This window comes from Oncorhynchus mykiss, chromosome 4, assembly GCF_057628025.1.
Source record: "Oncorhynchus mykiss isolate SJ-2025 chromosome 4, ASM5762802v1, whole genome shotgun sequence".
Lineage (NCBI taxonomy): Eukaryota > Metazoa > Chordata > Actinopteri > Salmoniformes > Salmonidae > Oncorhynchus > Oncorhynchus mykiss.
In genome coordinates, this window is record NC_143025.1 from 24,889,963 (window position 1) to 24,906,513 (window position 16,551).

Consider the following 16,551-nt stretch of genomic DNA (forward strand, 5'->3'; position numbering starts at 1 on the left):
TACCTTGGCTTACGGCATTCACGTAACAGGCAGTCTCCTTGTGGAGTGCAACGAGAGAGAGGCAGGTCGTTATTGCGTTGGACTAGTTAACTGTAAGGTTGCAAGATTGAACCCTTGAGCTGACAAGGTGAAAATCTGTCGTTCTGCCCCTGAACAAGGCAGTTAACCCACCATTCCTAGGCCGTCATTGAAAATAAGAATGTGTTAACTGACTTGCCTAGTTAAATAAAGATTAAATAAAGGTCTAAAAAAAAATTTAAAAACGGCAAATCGGCGCCCCAAAATACCGATTTCCGATTGTTATGAAAACTTGAAAATCGGCCCTAATTAAATCGGCCATTCCGATTAATCGGTCGACCTCTAGACCAGAATGCCTGAGCCTGTCAGCAGTGTCCCAGTGCTACTAGCTTGGATGAGGCTGACAGAAACATTATATTCATTCTGTATACCAACTTCCTGCATCCAAAAGACCTCCACAAATACGCTTCAAAAGGTTAAACATGAACTGCTATTGCCTAATGTTCTCAACAGTTCCTCTATCATTTCCTGCGGTCTTAAGTAATCAAAAAAGCAGATTTAAGAAATACTACACTATGGTCTTTCTTTGAAGGTTAAAACACACACACACACACACACACACACACACACACTGAATACAAATGAAAAACTATGCACAACAGCCAAAGTTATTCCCATGTAAATATGTTGAGCAAAATCTCTTTCCTCTCAAGCTGAACTCAGGGGCAAGGCACTAGTACAGCCAGTATCACTAGTGTGAAGCTAGTCTGAACAGATCAGTGAGTGAGTGACTTACCCGCAGTTGAAGGGTGTGGCGGAGAATAGTCCCCTCTAAGGCATGGATCCACTTCTCCCGTTCGTCTGCATCTCGAGCTGAGAGGGAAAGCGCACAAAACACACCAGATCAGCCATAGTACAGATGGGAATTATTACAACAGCAACGGAGTGCATAACCTAGTAGCTACAACAAGGACTAGAGCACCTCATCTGTGCTCATCTTGCCCAACTAGTTAGCTATGTGCTCATTGTGCTGTGCCATGCAGTTGCTGGGGGGGTTCTTGCAACCCTTCTGGTGAGTCGCTGGGCAAGAGAATAGGAAGGCAGGTCTCCTGACGAGACACACAGCCTGTTGCCAGGCACGGCTGCACCCTCATAGCAAATAAACAGAGCAAATAAAGCCTCTAATATTTACACTTACGAGCCCAGAGTCCATGGAACCTCTATACTCAGTATTTTTGCATTTTTACCACATTCTTGCCTGCATTCGCCTTGCTGGTGACGAGTGGTAGTAGTGGTGTGCAGATGTGGTTGGGCGTCAATTTTAATAAACCATTGAATATACACCATCAAAATAAATCCATTATTAATTTGTTTAGGCAGGTTCTAATAAACATAAGACTAATTAAACGTAACTTCAAAAACAATTGAATGGCATATTTTGAGTTTATTTATGTTTCGTCCAAATTAATTAAATCAATAGTTCATTATTTTGTTCATTAAAACCGACAAGACACACCTACCCCGATTACAGTGATATTTTGAAACATAGGGTCAAAAAGAGATTAAACGTGGATGGGCTTGGGCTCTCTCCACTTCGTTTGGGAGCAGGCATTAGATTGAGTGGACTTTCATAATAATACCGATCCTATTTGAAATACAGGTCTGGTGTTCATATTTCAAGTAAGTTTTGGAGTAGGCTATACGCGATGGGGCAACATAATAGTCCTACACTTCATTTAGGCTACATTATTGCATGGTTAACGTTTCTGATCGGTGATAGATGAGTAAACAACGATTAGCTATGCCACCTCCACTTATTTGCCCAGCCAGAAACCAATTACCCAAATAGCCTACACAGACAGAGATTCAGTGAAACAAAATCACATTGATTGATTGATTGATTATCAGACAAGTCAGTGAAGTCACAGGCTTCTGGTCAGAAGTGGGCCTGGGCTACTAAGCAACTGCGAGTGAAGAGCAAAAGTAATCCACTTGTTAAAACTAGTTTGGGGGCGGCAGGTAGCCTAGTGGTTAAAGCATTGTGCCAGTAACCTAAAGGTTGTTAGATCAAATCCCCGCACTGATATCTGTCGTCCTGCCCCTGAACAAGGCAGTTAACCCACTGTTCCCTGGTAGGCCGTCATTGTAAATAAGAATTTGTTCTTAACTGACTTGCCTAGTTAAACCTAGTTTTAAAAAAAACTTTATTTAACAAGTGGATTATTTTGCTCTTCAAAAAAACCTAGCCAGTTGGAGTCTGTGTGTGTGTACTTTCCTTCGTACCACAGCACGGTAAAGCAACACACCAGTTGGAAATATTGAAAGCATGCGGTACACACCTCAGCCTTGCGCGGCATCCAGAAGTCATTCAATGCACCAATTGTATTGACTTCCCCCAGAACGCAAAAAGTTTGATGCAGCTGGACATGAGGCATAAGAGTGCGGGCCAATGCCGCCACACACGCTGACCAGACCGCACACGCCATCACACGCAAGTTGATTTTGTCCCCCCACACCAGACGAGATCAGGACACACAGGTTGAAATATCAAAACAAACTCTGAACCAACTGTATTTATTTGGGGACAGGTCGAAAAACATTAAATATTTATAGCAATTTAGATAGCTAGCTTGCTGTTGCTAGCTAATTTGTTCTGGGATATAAACATTGGGTTGTTATTTGACCTGAAATGCACAAGGTCCTCTACTCCTCCAATTAATCTACAGATAAAACGGTAAACCGAATTTGTTTCTTGTCATCTCTCTTCCTGCAGGCTTCTTTTTCTTCTTTGGACTTTATATGGCGGTTGGCAACCAACTTCACGGTGCATTAGTACAACTGACTGGAGTGTGGACATCAGTTCACAGAACTTGCAGCACGTTGAGCGTCACAAATAGAAATAAGTTATATTTTAGCGCCCAGCTATGCAGACACCCGCGAGCAGTGTGGGTGCAATGATTGAACAACATGTATACACTACGGTTCAAAAGTTTGGGGTCACTTAGAAATGACCTTGGTTTTTTTTAAAGAAAAGCACGTTTTTGTCCATTAAAATAACATCAAATTGATTAGAAATAAAGTGTAGACATTGTTAATATTATAAATGACCATTGTAGCTAGAAACGGCAGATTTTTTATGGAATATCTACATAGGCGTTCCAACGGCATGTTGTGTTAGCTAATCCAGGTTTATCATTTTAAAAAGACTAATTGATCATTAGAAAACCCTTTTGCAATTATGTTAGCACAGATGAAAACGTTTTTTCTGATTAAAGAAGCAATAAAACTGGCCTTCTTTAGACTAGTTGAGGCTACTAATGTTTTCATTCATTTTTCTGAGTCATCCTATTATTCTGATTGATGGCTGTGGGAATTGAACAGGAGCTTGAGGGAGACGTTATGGGTCTGTGGGTTAATCCATCTAAATATGCCTATCGAGTTAAAGTTAAACAGTCCAAAATCTGAAAGGGAACATTGACACATTTTCATAAATGTTTGCTACATTTCATAAACAAAGAAACGTTATCAACATAAACATTTGAGAATTGTTCGTTTTCTGATCGCAATTAAGCAAACAGCATTGCGAAAACATGGAATACAATTTTTTTTTTAAAGGACAAAAACAACAATCATAATGGGCAATCCAGTATTTCATCACAGGTGACTGGTGGCCTGGGGAAGTTTAATAGAGATGTAAAATACAGTGTACCCAGATGATTGATGGATAGGAGCTCAGGATGAAAGCCCAAAGCTTTTAAAGACATTAGAAGCAGCCAGGGCTCATGCCAGGCCCTCACCCCGTTGCCTCAACACCCTCTCACCTCAATGTCTGTGCTAATTTAATTGAGGCGCACTTTGCTTTACAAAACCTTTCTATAGATGCGCGTCTACCCCATAATAGCAATAGGGTCAATCTGCCGTGAGAATGGCGCAAAACAAACATCCTGTATTGTAAGAAAAATTGTGTGAAATACTGTATGTTGGTGTCACATCAGTGTCCAACAAAAAAAAAGAAGAGAGAAAACAAAGATGCTTGCTTGATTATTAGATTGAAAGAGCACTACTTTCTACCTGGTTGCATGGCATGTAAAGAGCTAATGAAGAATCTCCCTTCTACCTAAAGCCCTTTGTGTGACAGTGAGGGTGCACTGTTTGGTCAGTTCTACACCTATAAGTGACTTGCAAGCAAACACTGTACCATCCCTGTGTGATATTTACTGTGCATGACAAACATGGCCACTCCTAGCCAGCAGAGGGAATGCAAAGTCTGTCATAACGCCAACCATCATTACTGGGGTCAGTCTTGAGCATGATATAGGCTACAGACATTGCTGATGAAGTGATAGCAACAGAAAATTAACAACAGTAGAAGATATTGAACACTTACAGAACTTGGAGACCAATAAAACAAATGGTTCTGTACAGCACGTCTAGTGGTTCCAATTTTCTTCATTTATATAATATGAACTCTTGGTGTGACTGTTTTACATGAATAATAATGGTGGCTTGAAGCCTAGGCAAGTCATAAACGTGTGCAGTCCCCCAGAGTTCAACACAGAGCCCAAACAGGCCATGACAGGGCACGCAGTCACAACCCAATTAGGACCTAATGCTTCCCCTCTCCCCCAGAAGGTAGGTGGCTCCTCTGGATGAAAGCAAAGTGTATTATTATTAACTCCTGGGCCATTAGTGCACAAAGAGGGCATTCTCCAGAGCACGGCTTATTACTGACAGCCAGGCCCAGAGAGATAAAGAGGCGGGGGGCGGTGGAGAGACTGGAGAGTCTTCAGCAAGGTGACAGCAGTCTGACAGACACACTGCTAGTGCCTAACAAGCAGATTATTCCATTTCCTCTCTGGTTACGCATTATCACATTCCTAAGACACACCAATCAAAACTGCTCTGCTGCCTTCCTCCAAAGGATGTGAATCATATATTGTTCACCTCTTCTTCTGACTCCCCTATTTGGCTGAATGAATGGAATGTAGATGGTATGATGCACAGCAGTTTTCGGTAAACACCATAAAGTAGTATGATGATTGAGAGAGAGGGGTTTGGAGTAAATCTCTGTATGTGCTAATGACGGCATGTTCTTTTTAGGGAGAAAACAGAGTAAATGTTATTTCCTAGCTACAGACTATGCTGAAGCAGACTGCTCTGTGCGGTCACTGTGCTGAGGTAGGAGCCCCTTGCAGAACAGGTAAGATGACAAGGCATCACAGCTCCATTCTAGTCACAGACCCTTTCTAACACACATTTACCGGAGTCATCCCCCCAGGTCACATACAGGTCAGCTATCCCCCAAGATAAGCTCAATACCTGGTCATACATCACTTTGCATGTACACAGGTCTATAATCCATATACTGCGCAGAACCACTAGACCTCCTCTCTACAACAGGCAACCTGCTCGTCATGGGCTTGGCCATTTCATTCAGCAGTTTCCCAGGCTAAACATTTTTGTCTGTATGGGGGCTGGGTAAAGAGCTCTTTAGCACACAGGGGGTGTGCTGTGTAAAGTGGGAGTTGAAGGGATCTGATGCTCCGCCAGAAAAAGAGCCTGATGAATTATGGATGATCCTCGAAATAGAAATACAGAGCCTCTCTCTCTGCAGCCGTCATCTGTGGCCGCCCCATACCTCACCCATGCTCCGCTCCAGTCCTCTTCCTCTTCTGACACAGCCCGCCTGCCTGCCGCAGCACCACACCAGAACAAACGTGTGTAACATCAGCTGGATCCCGAGTAACGCATCTCCAACAGGAAACATCTGGAGGAGTAGCGCATATATCCTTTGTGTCCTTTTCAAGTGGAAATGAGTATGTCCTTGTGATAGAAAATAATTCCCATAGGCTTGGGTTGTGAAATGGCCGTGAAGTTCCCATCTTTTCCACGTAATCGTAGAATAGCTTTTCAACTTGGAGGCATCATCTGGAGGAGCATCCTTATTTCACTCCCCAGAGCTAGGAATCCAAAATTCTTTCAAGGATGCATTTTTTAAAGGGTGAACTCAGATGACATTTGGAGATACGCATAATAGTAGACCAAAAGACAAAATGAAAACTGGCTTAGTTATGACCATAGAAATAGGAATTAGAACTAAAACAACTTGACATATGAATTTCAAATTGAATCAGACATAACAATATCATAGAATTATGACCTCAGCCGACAGTCTTAATAAACAGATGACCTGACAATGCACCTCTAAGAAACAATCTTCCATAATACTGTTTCTTTAAACCATCAAGCCTTTTAAACATATTTTCTAAAAGTTCATGAAACGTCTTCCACGTTAAACAACCGCTATAGAAAACACAGTATATCAAAGAAAACGGTAAGCTACAAAACCACCAACACAAATACGTAAGAAACGGCTACTACCGCTGCTTCACTGAATCATGCTCTTCGACCTGCTAACCGAGGCCAGCATGCATACATCTCCTTACCCTTCCTTTTGTAGAACCACAGCATACAGTTTCGGAACATAGCAATGGGAGATGGCATGGAGGAGGTGGAGGTGGGCCCCCCATGGATAACGTGCTGGTGGCGGTAGTGGTGGCTGTGGGTGGGTGGGGGGGAGGGCGTGAGGATGGGGTTGTGACAAGGTGGAGGAGGTTAGAGACCTGGAGGAGAGAGGTCCGCTTGGTGGACGGACGGTGTAGCTGCTGTCCGGGGAAAAGGGGTGGGGTGAGGGGTGTCTGGGAGAGGGGCCAGTCCTGTCTCTGTGAAGTGGCGGTGTTCAGGGTGGGGAGCGGCAGTGCAGATAGCTCGGCTTTTAGCTCAGCAGTATTCGTTTTATTCCCAGAGGCGGTAGAAAATGCAAGTAATCTTCCTAAAAAAAGAGCCTCCTTCGCTTCTTTCCATTACAGAAGAATCTTGGTGTGGAATAAATCTTGCTTTAGCCCCTACCCATTTCACTTCTACTTTGCAAAGCTGCCAGATGCTGCTGATGAAAGAGGAAGGTTCCACAGAGACGACGCACCGATATAATAATCCTCCTTTTAAAAAAGGCAGGAAAGAGCGTATGAGAGAGAGAGAGAGCGAGAGAAAAAAAACAAGCTACAAAGAGAGCCTACACGCGAGCAGACGGCCGTATGCAGCATTGACAGATTTACTCCAAACAACATGGGAGTCAGCAGAGCGGGAGGTGAGGGAGAGGGGAGGAGAAGAAAAAAAAAAAGAGACTCACCTTGAAAATGGAAAGTCTTCTGGTCCACAGTGATGGTGAATGTGCTGTCGTCCTCGTCATCGATTCCTATTACAGCTCCCTGGGAAACCAAAAAGGAAGAGGAGGCAGTGAGACGTCACCATCCCCCTCTCCTGCTCACTATCAAAAACCCACCGAGGCATGGGAGAATGAGGGAAAGAGGAGGGGGTGCCTGGGTGGAGGGAGAGATGCAGGAACAGGTATCGAACAGACAGACATTGGGGACCAGCTGCATGGAAGGAAAGAAAATCTCTGCAGAACTGTTTGTGGCATGGCACCTAGCAACAGTATATCTCAAACCTGCTTGCTTGTCAAAACCAACCTTGGGGGGAAAAAAAAAAGGCATATGCTTATATTTTCATTAAATTAAGTAAAACATTTCTGATATAATTACCCATAAAGATGCATTAAGACTTTCCATGTACCGAGGGTGAGGTGTAGGCGTCCATTATCACAGAGAACCACTACAGTATATGATGACTCATTAAAAGACAATGCCCTGGCAGCTGGCTTCACACAGAGAGACAAAGGCACTGGTACAAAATGAGGAACGCGCGGTCAACTAGCCATGAGTGTAATTAGGCTAGAAATAATGTAACCTAGGTGTTTATACATGTGGTGTGCGTTTAGCCCTTGTGTGTTTCTGAGGACAAGAAGAAAATTCCATCACGTCATAAGTAAATCCACTGTACTGTCCCAACTGTCTAAAGCTTGTACTAGGAGGAAATATACTCAACTAGGCTAGTAATCAATCAATGTACAGCACAATTCCATATTCAACCAGGCTATGCCTGCAAGTCAATAATTTTATGCTTGACACTTTTTAATAGTAGAGACATTACAACACAGAAAACTCTTCGTAAAGTCAGACTTTGTACACATATATGAATCTAGGAAAATGCTGCTGAGAGTAAGATATGTTCGCTTTACATGACAACACTAACATGAGAATGCTCAAATACCTTCAAAATCAGCACAAAACAGATGAAAGTCATGAGAAATATTGTTTTCACAATTCCATTATTGATCATCTGACCAACCAACAAGAAAGAGGGGTATCAATTTCACAAGCTTGAGAATCTATCCAACTGTTGTTTTCTCAAAGCTGTGAATTGCAGCAGAGTGTGTGATGTCTATGAAAGGTATTTCTGCATAAATGTGAACATTGTCTCTTGGCAAAAATAAACAAATTCTGACAGTGAGTTGTCCTTCACAAATGATTGCCAAAACTTAAGTTCAAAAAACAAAACAAAGACAACTACGCACATGACGATACTCACACGTTGCACTCTTACCCTAAAAAATGGGCTATTCAAAACGTATGTGTTCTTCAATTGTGGGTACTGAATTCAAGATGGTATGTTTGCCCAATTCTCACCTCTACTCATAAAAGTATTAGAATAAAGAATTAAAATCCTACTTCATCTAGTCTTGATTAAAAAAAATATACCAAACAGGTTGTTTCCCCCAAGGCATTCCAATATATAAAACTATTTGTTTAAAAAGTAAAACCTCTGTTTGAGCTGAAGTTCAAAGTAGATCTCTGAATGCTATGCTACTAAATTATGTATAGTTAGTTCCTTGAGGATAGAAAAAACAAAGGGCAAGTCAATGGGCCAGCTAGGATCCATTTTAGGAAACAAAAAATCCTATTTTGTTAGTATCTATTGCAGGTATAAGTAATAAATCAAATGCTGCCATCTAGTGGCAATAGTTTCACAAACTTCTGGAAAGTGCTGATATTAAATAGCCTTGTATTGTATAGCCAAAGAACTACAACAGAACAGTATTAGGCTAGATAGGAAAATATCTACTTGTTCAGCAGGTGCAAATTGTCCCTCTTAGCACATAGGCTAATGAGCATGATCAACAACCCAAACCAGTTCCTTACCCGGAGACGCACACATCCTCTTCTAGAGCCACGCATCATCTTGTCCTTGGACTGAAAATGAACAAGAACAAAATAGGTTTCAATCACACACACCCCCCCCCCCCCCCCCCCTGCAAACTCCGTTCACACACATTTCCACTCTAAGTTTACTCATTATCAAGTTCACCAGTGAAAAGTTCCTGGAACATCATACATGTAGATAGCAAGCTAAGATTCTCTGGTAAAAATCCCTGCAAGACAGTTGTGAGTGCTCTAGTATAGCATCTCATCTGCAAGTATGACACAGCCGCAGTTTGAGACTGGTCCCAGATCTGTTTGTGCTCTTGCCAAGTCCATTGTCAAGCCAAATGTTTGGTATAACAATGATTGATGAGTTGACATGATAGCACAAAGACTGGCACTCCGGCTATAAATTACATACACTGTAACCAAAAGTGCCCCTACTACTGTTGTTCAGTGTAGGGTCACATTGAATTTGTTCAGTACCAGCAGATACAGCTAACTCCCAAAATAAAGAAAACACTTCATTATGAAGGATAAAATATATTGAAAGCAGGCGCTTCCACACAATTGTGGTTCCTGAGTTAAGAAATTAAAACATCCCATCATGCTTAGGGTCATGAACACTGAACAAAAATATAAATACAACATGTAAAGTGTTGGTCCCATGTTTCATGAGCTAAAATAAAAGATCCCAGAAATGTTCTATACGCACAGAAAGCTTATTTCTCTCAAATTCTGTGCGCACACACACGTGTTAACATCCCTATAAGTGTGCATTTCTCCTTTGCCAAGACAATCCATCCACCTGACAGGTGTGGCATATCAAGAAGCTGTTTAAGCAGCACGATCATTACACAGGTGCACCTTGTGCGGGGGACAATAAAATGCCACTAAAATGTGCAGTTGTCACACAACACTGCCACAGATGTCTCAAGTTGAGGGAGTGTGCAATTGGCATGCTGACTGCAGGAATGTCCACCAGAGCCGTTGCCAGAGAATTGAACGTTAATTTCCCTACCATAAGCCGACTACAACGTCATTTTAGAGAACTTGGAAATACGTCCAACCGGCCTCACCACTGTTATGTGGGCGAGCAGTTTGCTGATGTCAATGTTGCAAACAGGGTGCACCGTGGTGTCAGTGGGGTTATGGTATGGGCAGGCATAAACTATGGACAACAAACACAATTGCATTTTATAGATGTTACTGTAACTCAGGAAAGTCTTTGAAATTGTTGCATGTTGCGTTTACATTTATTTTCAGTTCATAAAAATGGCCAGTTGCCCATTATTTAGTCAACCATGACTAGAAGAGATTTCGGTGACTTTGAAAGAGGGGTCTCAAAGGAGCACATGGGATTTATAGGGTGTGTGTGTATGCCCCTCAGTCACCAGATCTCAACCCAATTAAACACTTATGGGAGATTCTGGAGCGGCGCTTGAGACAACGTTTTCCACCACCATCAACAAAAATCTAAATAAAATTGAATGTCCCATGCTTCATAAACAACAGGTGTAGCCTAACGGTGAAACGCTTACTTACTGCCCTTCCCGACAATGCAGAAAGAAAAAAAGATTAATAGAAAATAACACGAAAAATAAACACAATGAACTGTCGTTCTGCCCCTGAACAGGCAGTTAACCCACTGTTCCTAGGTCGTCATTGAAAATAAGAATTTGTTCTTAACTGACTTGCCTGACTAGTTAAATAAAGGTAAAAAAAAAATGTTTTTAAATGAAGATAACTTGGCTATATACATTGGGTACCAGCAGCGTATGTGATCAGTCAAAATAGTTAGAGCAAAAAGGGTAAATGCAGGTAGTTAAATAGTTAACCAAAAGCTTCCCGGTATAACTATTTTCTTATGGCTTGGAGGTAGAAGCTGTTCAGAGTCTTGTTGGTTCCAGTCTTGGTGCGTCGGTACCGCTTGCCGTGCGGTAGTAGAGGGAACAGTCTATTACCAAATTATGGAATTTATCGTGGAAGAATGGTGTCGCATCTAAACCAAGGCGCATTGAAGCTGTTCTGGTGGCATGTTGTGGCCCAGTCACATCAGAAGCAAGCAGATTCATTATTTACTAACAACGGCTGCAAATTCAGATACAACTACATCATGTTTTGAAGTTCTCTTTCCTTGCTTTGTCTAACAACACGATCAAGAACCTAGCAAATAAGTTTTGTAGGTCAGAGTGCAGTATTTATTTTGTTTCAAAGCACAAACCTTTGTTAGCCCGTTTCTCACACTGGCTTTTGCCACAGAGGGCGCAGGCTTGCCCCGGCAAGTCAGGGGGTTGCCTAGCAACACCTGCATCGTCTGTATAGCGCGACAAATCCCCATGATTTGAGAATCTGTTCCAACAGAACAGCTAGCGCAACAGCTAAATATAGCTTTGGAAAAAAACATATTTCAACTAATAGGGAGAAGTATTTAACAAAATAACTACATTATGGCATTGACTAATTATAAACTATTTACAGTGCCTTGCGAAAGTATTCGGCCCCTTGAACTTTGCGACCTTTTGCCACATTTCAGGCTTCAAACATAAATATATACAACTGTATTTTTTTGTGAATTATCAACAACAAGTGGGACACAATCATGAAGTGGAACGACATTTATTGGATATTTCAAACTTTTTTAACAAATCAAAAACTGAAAAATTGGGCGTGCAAAATTATTCAGCCCCCCTTAAGTTAATACTTTGTAGCGCCACCTTTTGCTGCGATTACAGCTGTAAGTCGCTTGGGGTATGTCTCTATCATTTTTGCACATCGAGAGACTGAAATTTTTTCCCATTCCACCTTGCAAAACAGCTCGAGCTCAGTGAGGTTGGATGGAGAGCATTTGTGAACAGCAGTTTTCAGTTCTTTCCACAGATTCTCGATTGGATTCAGGTCTGGACTTTGAGTTGGCCATTCTAACACCTGGATATGTTTATTTTTGAACCATTCCATTGTAGATTTTGCTTTATGTTTTGGATCATTGTCTTGTTGGAAGACAAATCTCCATCCCAGTCTCAGGTCTTTTGCAGACTCCATCAGGTTTTCTTCCAGAATGGTCCTGTATTTGGCTCCATCCATCTTCCCATCAATTTTAACTATCTTCCCTGTCCCTGCTGAAGAAAAGCAGTCCCAAACCATGATGCTGCCACCACCATGTTTGACAGTGGGGATGGTGTGTTCAGCTGTGTTGCTTTTACGCCAAACATAACGTTTTGCATTGTTGCCAAAAAGTTCAATTTTGGTTTCATCTGACCAGAGCACCTTCTTCCACATGTTTGGTGTGTCTCCCAGGTGGCTTGTGGCAAACTTTAAACAACACTTTTTATGGATATCTTTAAGAAATGGCTTTCTTCTTGCCACTCTTCCATAAAGGCCAGATTTGTGCAATATACAACTGTTGTCCTATGGACAGAGTCTCCCACCTCAGCTGTAGATCTCTGCTGTTCATCCAGAGTGATCATGGGCCTCTTGGCTGCATCTCTGATCAGTCTTCTCCTTGTATGAGCTGAAAGTTTAGAGGGATGGCCAGGTCTTGGTAGATTTGCAGTGGTCTGATACTCCTTCCATTTCAATATTATCGCTTGCACAGTGCTCCTTGGGATGTTTAAAGCTTGGGAAATCTTTCTGTATCCAAATCCGGCTTTAAACTTCTTCACAACAGTATCTCGGACCTGCCTGGTGTGTTCCTTGTTCTTCATAATGCTCTCTGCGCTTTTAACGGACCTCTGAGACTATCACAGTGCAGGTGCATTTATACGAAGACTTGTTTACACACAGGTGGATTGTATTTATCATCATTAGTCATTTAGGTCAACATTGGATCATTCAGAGATCCTCACTGAACTTCTGGAGAGAGTTTGCTGCACTGAAAGTAAAGGGGCTGAATAATTTTGCACGCCCAATTTTTCAGTTTTTGATTTGTTAAAAAAGTTTGAAATATCCAATAAATGTCGTTCCACTTCATGATTGTGTCCCACTTGTTGTTGATTCTTCACAAAAAAATACAGTTTTATATCTTTATGTTTGAAGCCTGAAATGTGGCAAAAGGTCGCAAAGTTCAAGGGGGCCGAATACTTTCGCAAGGCACTGTACATATAGGCCTAATAGAAATGTGGGTACATTTGTGGACAAAATTCTTACTTACTCAACCTTCAAGACGCAATGTTTGTGTTTCCTTTATTTTGGCAGTTACCTGTAGTTAGACTTTCATGCGATTGGGATACTGGATTTATCTGTATCGTGAAACCTTCCCGTCTTTGTGAATGACTGTAAAAGGGGCATATTTGTGGCTACCTGTGAGATAGTTTGATGTGACACAGTGGAGCATATTATTTTAATGATTTTCCTTCTGTTCAATGGTCGTATACACACACCTAATGGCCAGTTTATTAGCTACACCCATCTAGTACTGGGTCGGACCCCCCTTTGCTTAAAGAACAGCCTGCATTCTTCTTTGGGGCATGGAAACATTGCTTAAATTAGTATCAAGGGACCTAACGTGCCAGGAAAACATTCTCCACACCATTACTCCACCAGCCTGTACCGTTGACACAAGGCAGGATGGGGCTATGGACTCATGCTGCTTACTACAAATCCTGACTGCCATCAATCAGCATGATGCAACAGGAACCAGGATTCGTAGGACCAGACAACATTTTTCCACTCTTCAATTGTCCAATGCTGGTGATTGCGTGCCCACTGGAGCCGCTTCTTCTTGTTTTTAGCTTATAGAAGTGGAAAGCAGTGTGGACCTCTGCTGCAATAGCCCATCCGTGACAAGGACTGACGAGTTGTGCATTGTACTGCACCGTTATGTTCCTGTTTGTGATCCACCTATTAGCGTGCACGATTCTTGCCATTCTTCTTCTTTCATCAACAAGCTGTTTTTGCCCACAGCACTGCTGCTGACTGGATGCTTTTTGTTTGTTGCACCATTCTTGGTGAGCCCTAGACAATGTCGTGCCTGAAAAGCCCAGGAGGCCAGCCGTTTCTGAGATACTGCAACCGGTGCGCCTGGCACCAACGACGGTACCACGTTCAAAGTCGCTTAGGTCACTCGTTTTGCTCATTCTACTGTTTAATCGAGCAGCAACTGAATGCCTCGATGCCTGCTTTATATAGCAAGACATGGCCATGTGACTCGCTGTCTGTAGGAGCTAACCATTTTTATGAACAGGGTAGCGTACATAAACTGGCCATTGAGTGTGTATGACCAAAGATTCTTGACTTAGTTATAATGCCTAAAGCATGAATCATAGTCTACAGACGTTGAGGAGCGATAGTCTGGCGTTCCATTGTGACATAGATAGGCGGGAGCCCACCATCAGCAGGAAACTCACAGCGCGAATAATCACCTGCCCACAATTTCCAACCAACGCGCCTCTGGTATGGATCCTCTATTAATTTGACAGTGGCGACATTTCTCCTGTCCCATCCCTTAGGTTTACCCATCAAAGTGGCAGGGTCAGGCTGTTGAAAATAGTAGAACAAAATGGCTTTAGGTTGTCACCAAGGAAAAATAAATAATAGCGCCAACTTCGATGGGCTATGTAGCTTTATGAAGGGTGCAATCCATGATACAAGGTAGCTAAAAAAAAAAAACAACAACAAGAGGGGTGGCAATGTTACTAGCCGACTACCACCCGGTACTCTACTCTGCACTTTAGAGACTGCTAACCATTCAACACTGGTCACTTTAATAAATGTTTACATACGGTTTTACCCACATACTATATAACTACTGCTGCACACACTTTTCTATTCATATACTGTCTATATACTGTACCAGTCAAATGTTTGGACACAGCTTCTCATTCAAGGGTTTTTCTTCATTTGTACTATTTTCCACATTGTAGAATAATAGTGAAGACGTAACTATGAAATAACAAATAAGGAATCATGTAGTAACCAAAAAAGTGTTAAACAAATCCAAATATATTTTATCTTTGAGATTCTTCAAAGTAGCCACCCTTTGCCTCGATGACAGCTTTGCACACTCTTGGCATTCTCTCAACCAGCTTCACCTGGAATGCTTTTCCAACAGTCTTGAAGGAGTTCCTGAGCACTTGTTGGCTGCTTTTCCTTCACTCTGCGGTCCAACTCCTCCCAAACCTTCTCAATTAGGTTGAGGTCGGGTGATTGTGGAGGCCAGGTCATCTGATGCAGCACTCCATCACTCTTCTTCTTGGTCGAATGGCCCTTACGCAGCCTGGAGGTGAGTTGGGTCATTGTCCTGTTGAAAAACAAATGATAGTCCCACTAAGCCCAAACCAGAAGGGACGGCGTATAACTGCAGAATGCTGTGGAAGACATGCTGGTTAAGACACAACAGTTGGAACTAAAAATCTTTAAATTTGGACTCATCAGACCAAAGGACAGAATTCCATCGGTCTAATGTACATTGCTCGTGTTTCTTGGTCCTAGCAAGTCTCTTCTTATTGGTGTCCTTTAGTAGTGGTTTCTTTGCAGCAATTCGACCATGAAGGCCAGATTCACTCAGTCTCCTCTGAACAGTTGATGTTGAGATGTGTCGGTTACTTGTACTCTGAAGCATTTATTTGGGCTGCAATTTCTGAAACTGGTAACGATAATGAACGTATCCTCTGGGTCTTCCATTCCTGTGGCGGTCCTCATGAGAGCCAGTTTCATCATAGCGCTTGATGGTTTTTGCAACTGCACTTTAAATTTTCCAGATCACTGACCTTCATGTCTTAAAGTAATGATGGACTGTCATTTCTCTTTGCTTATTTGACCTGTTCTTGCCATAATATGGACTTGGTCTTTTACCAAATAGGGCTATCTTCTGTATACCCCCCCCCCCCCCACCACCACCACCACCTTGTCACAACACAACTGATTGGCTCAAATGCATTAAGAAGGAAAGAAATTACACAAATTAACAAGGCACACCTGTTAATTTAAATTAATTCCTGGTGACTCCCTCATGAAGCTGGTTGAGAGAATGCCAAGAGTGTGCAAAGCTGTCATCAAGGCAAAGGGTGGCTACTTTGAAGAATCTCAAATATATTTAGATTTGTTTAACACTTTTTTGGTTACTACATGATTCCATGTGTTATTTCATAGTTTCGATGTCTTCACTATTATTCTACAATGTAGAAAATAGTAACAATAAAGAAAAAACATGGAATTAGTAGGTGTGTCCAAACTTTGACTGATATAACATATGGCACTGTATAACATGGCATTGTTTACTCTGATATTTATTGATTTTGGGGATTTGTGTATTGTTTTGTATTTTTCAATATTACTGCACTGTTGGGAGCTAAAAACACGCATTTCACTGCATCTGCAACAATATCAGTAAAATGTGTGTATGCGACCAATAAAACGTGATTCTATGTCTGTAAACATTAACTATTTTCCTCTGGTGACAGCAAACCAAAACGGTGAAGTCTACTATACATTCTTG

The 16,551-nt window shown here is 41.9% G+C and overlaps 1 protein-coding gene across 14 annotated transcripts in view; it reads right to left on the bottom strand.

Annotated features, from left to right (window-relative positions):
* The window catches only part of LOC110521570 (oxysterol-binding protein-related protein 9), a 35,178-nt gene that overhangs the window by 17,738 nt on the left and 889 nt on the right, over window positions 1-16,551 (bottom strand). For 2 of the 14 annotated variants that reach the window (XM_021599201.3, XM_021599200.3), the window contains exons 2-4: window positions 9,117-9,167; window positions 7,208-7,286; window positions 815-891 (exon numbers count right to left, since the gene is read on the bottom strand). The exons of 2 other annotated variants lie outside the window; for them this stretch is intronic. In XM_021599201.3, coding sequence (XP_021454876.3) covers window positions 815-891; window positions 7,208-7,286; window positions 9,117-9,167 — 207 coding nt within the window. 10 more of the 14 variants (XM_090231574.1, XM_021599202.3, XM_090231579.1 and 7 more) reach the window with 7 other exon arrangements.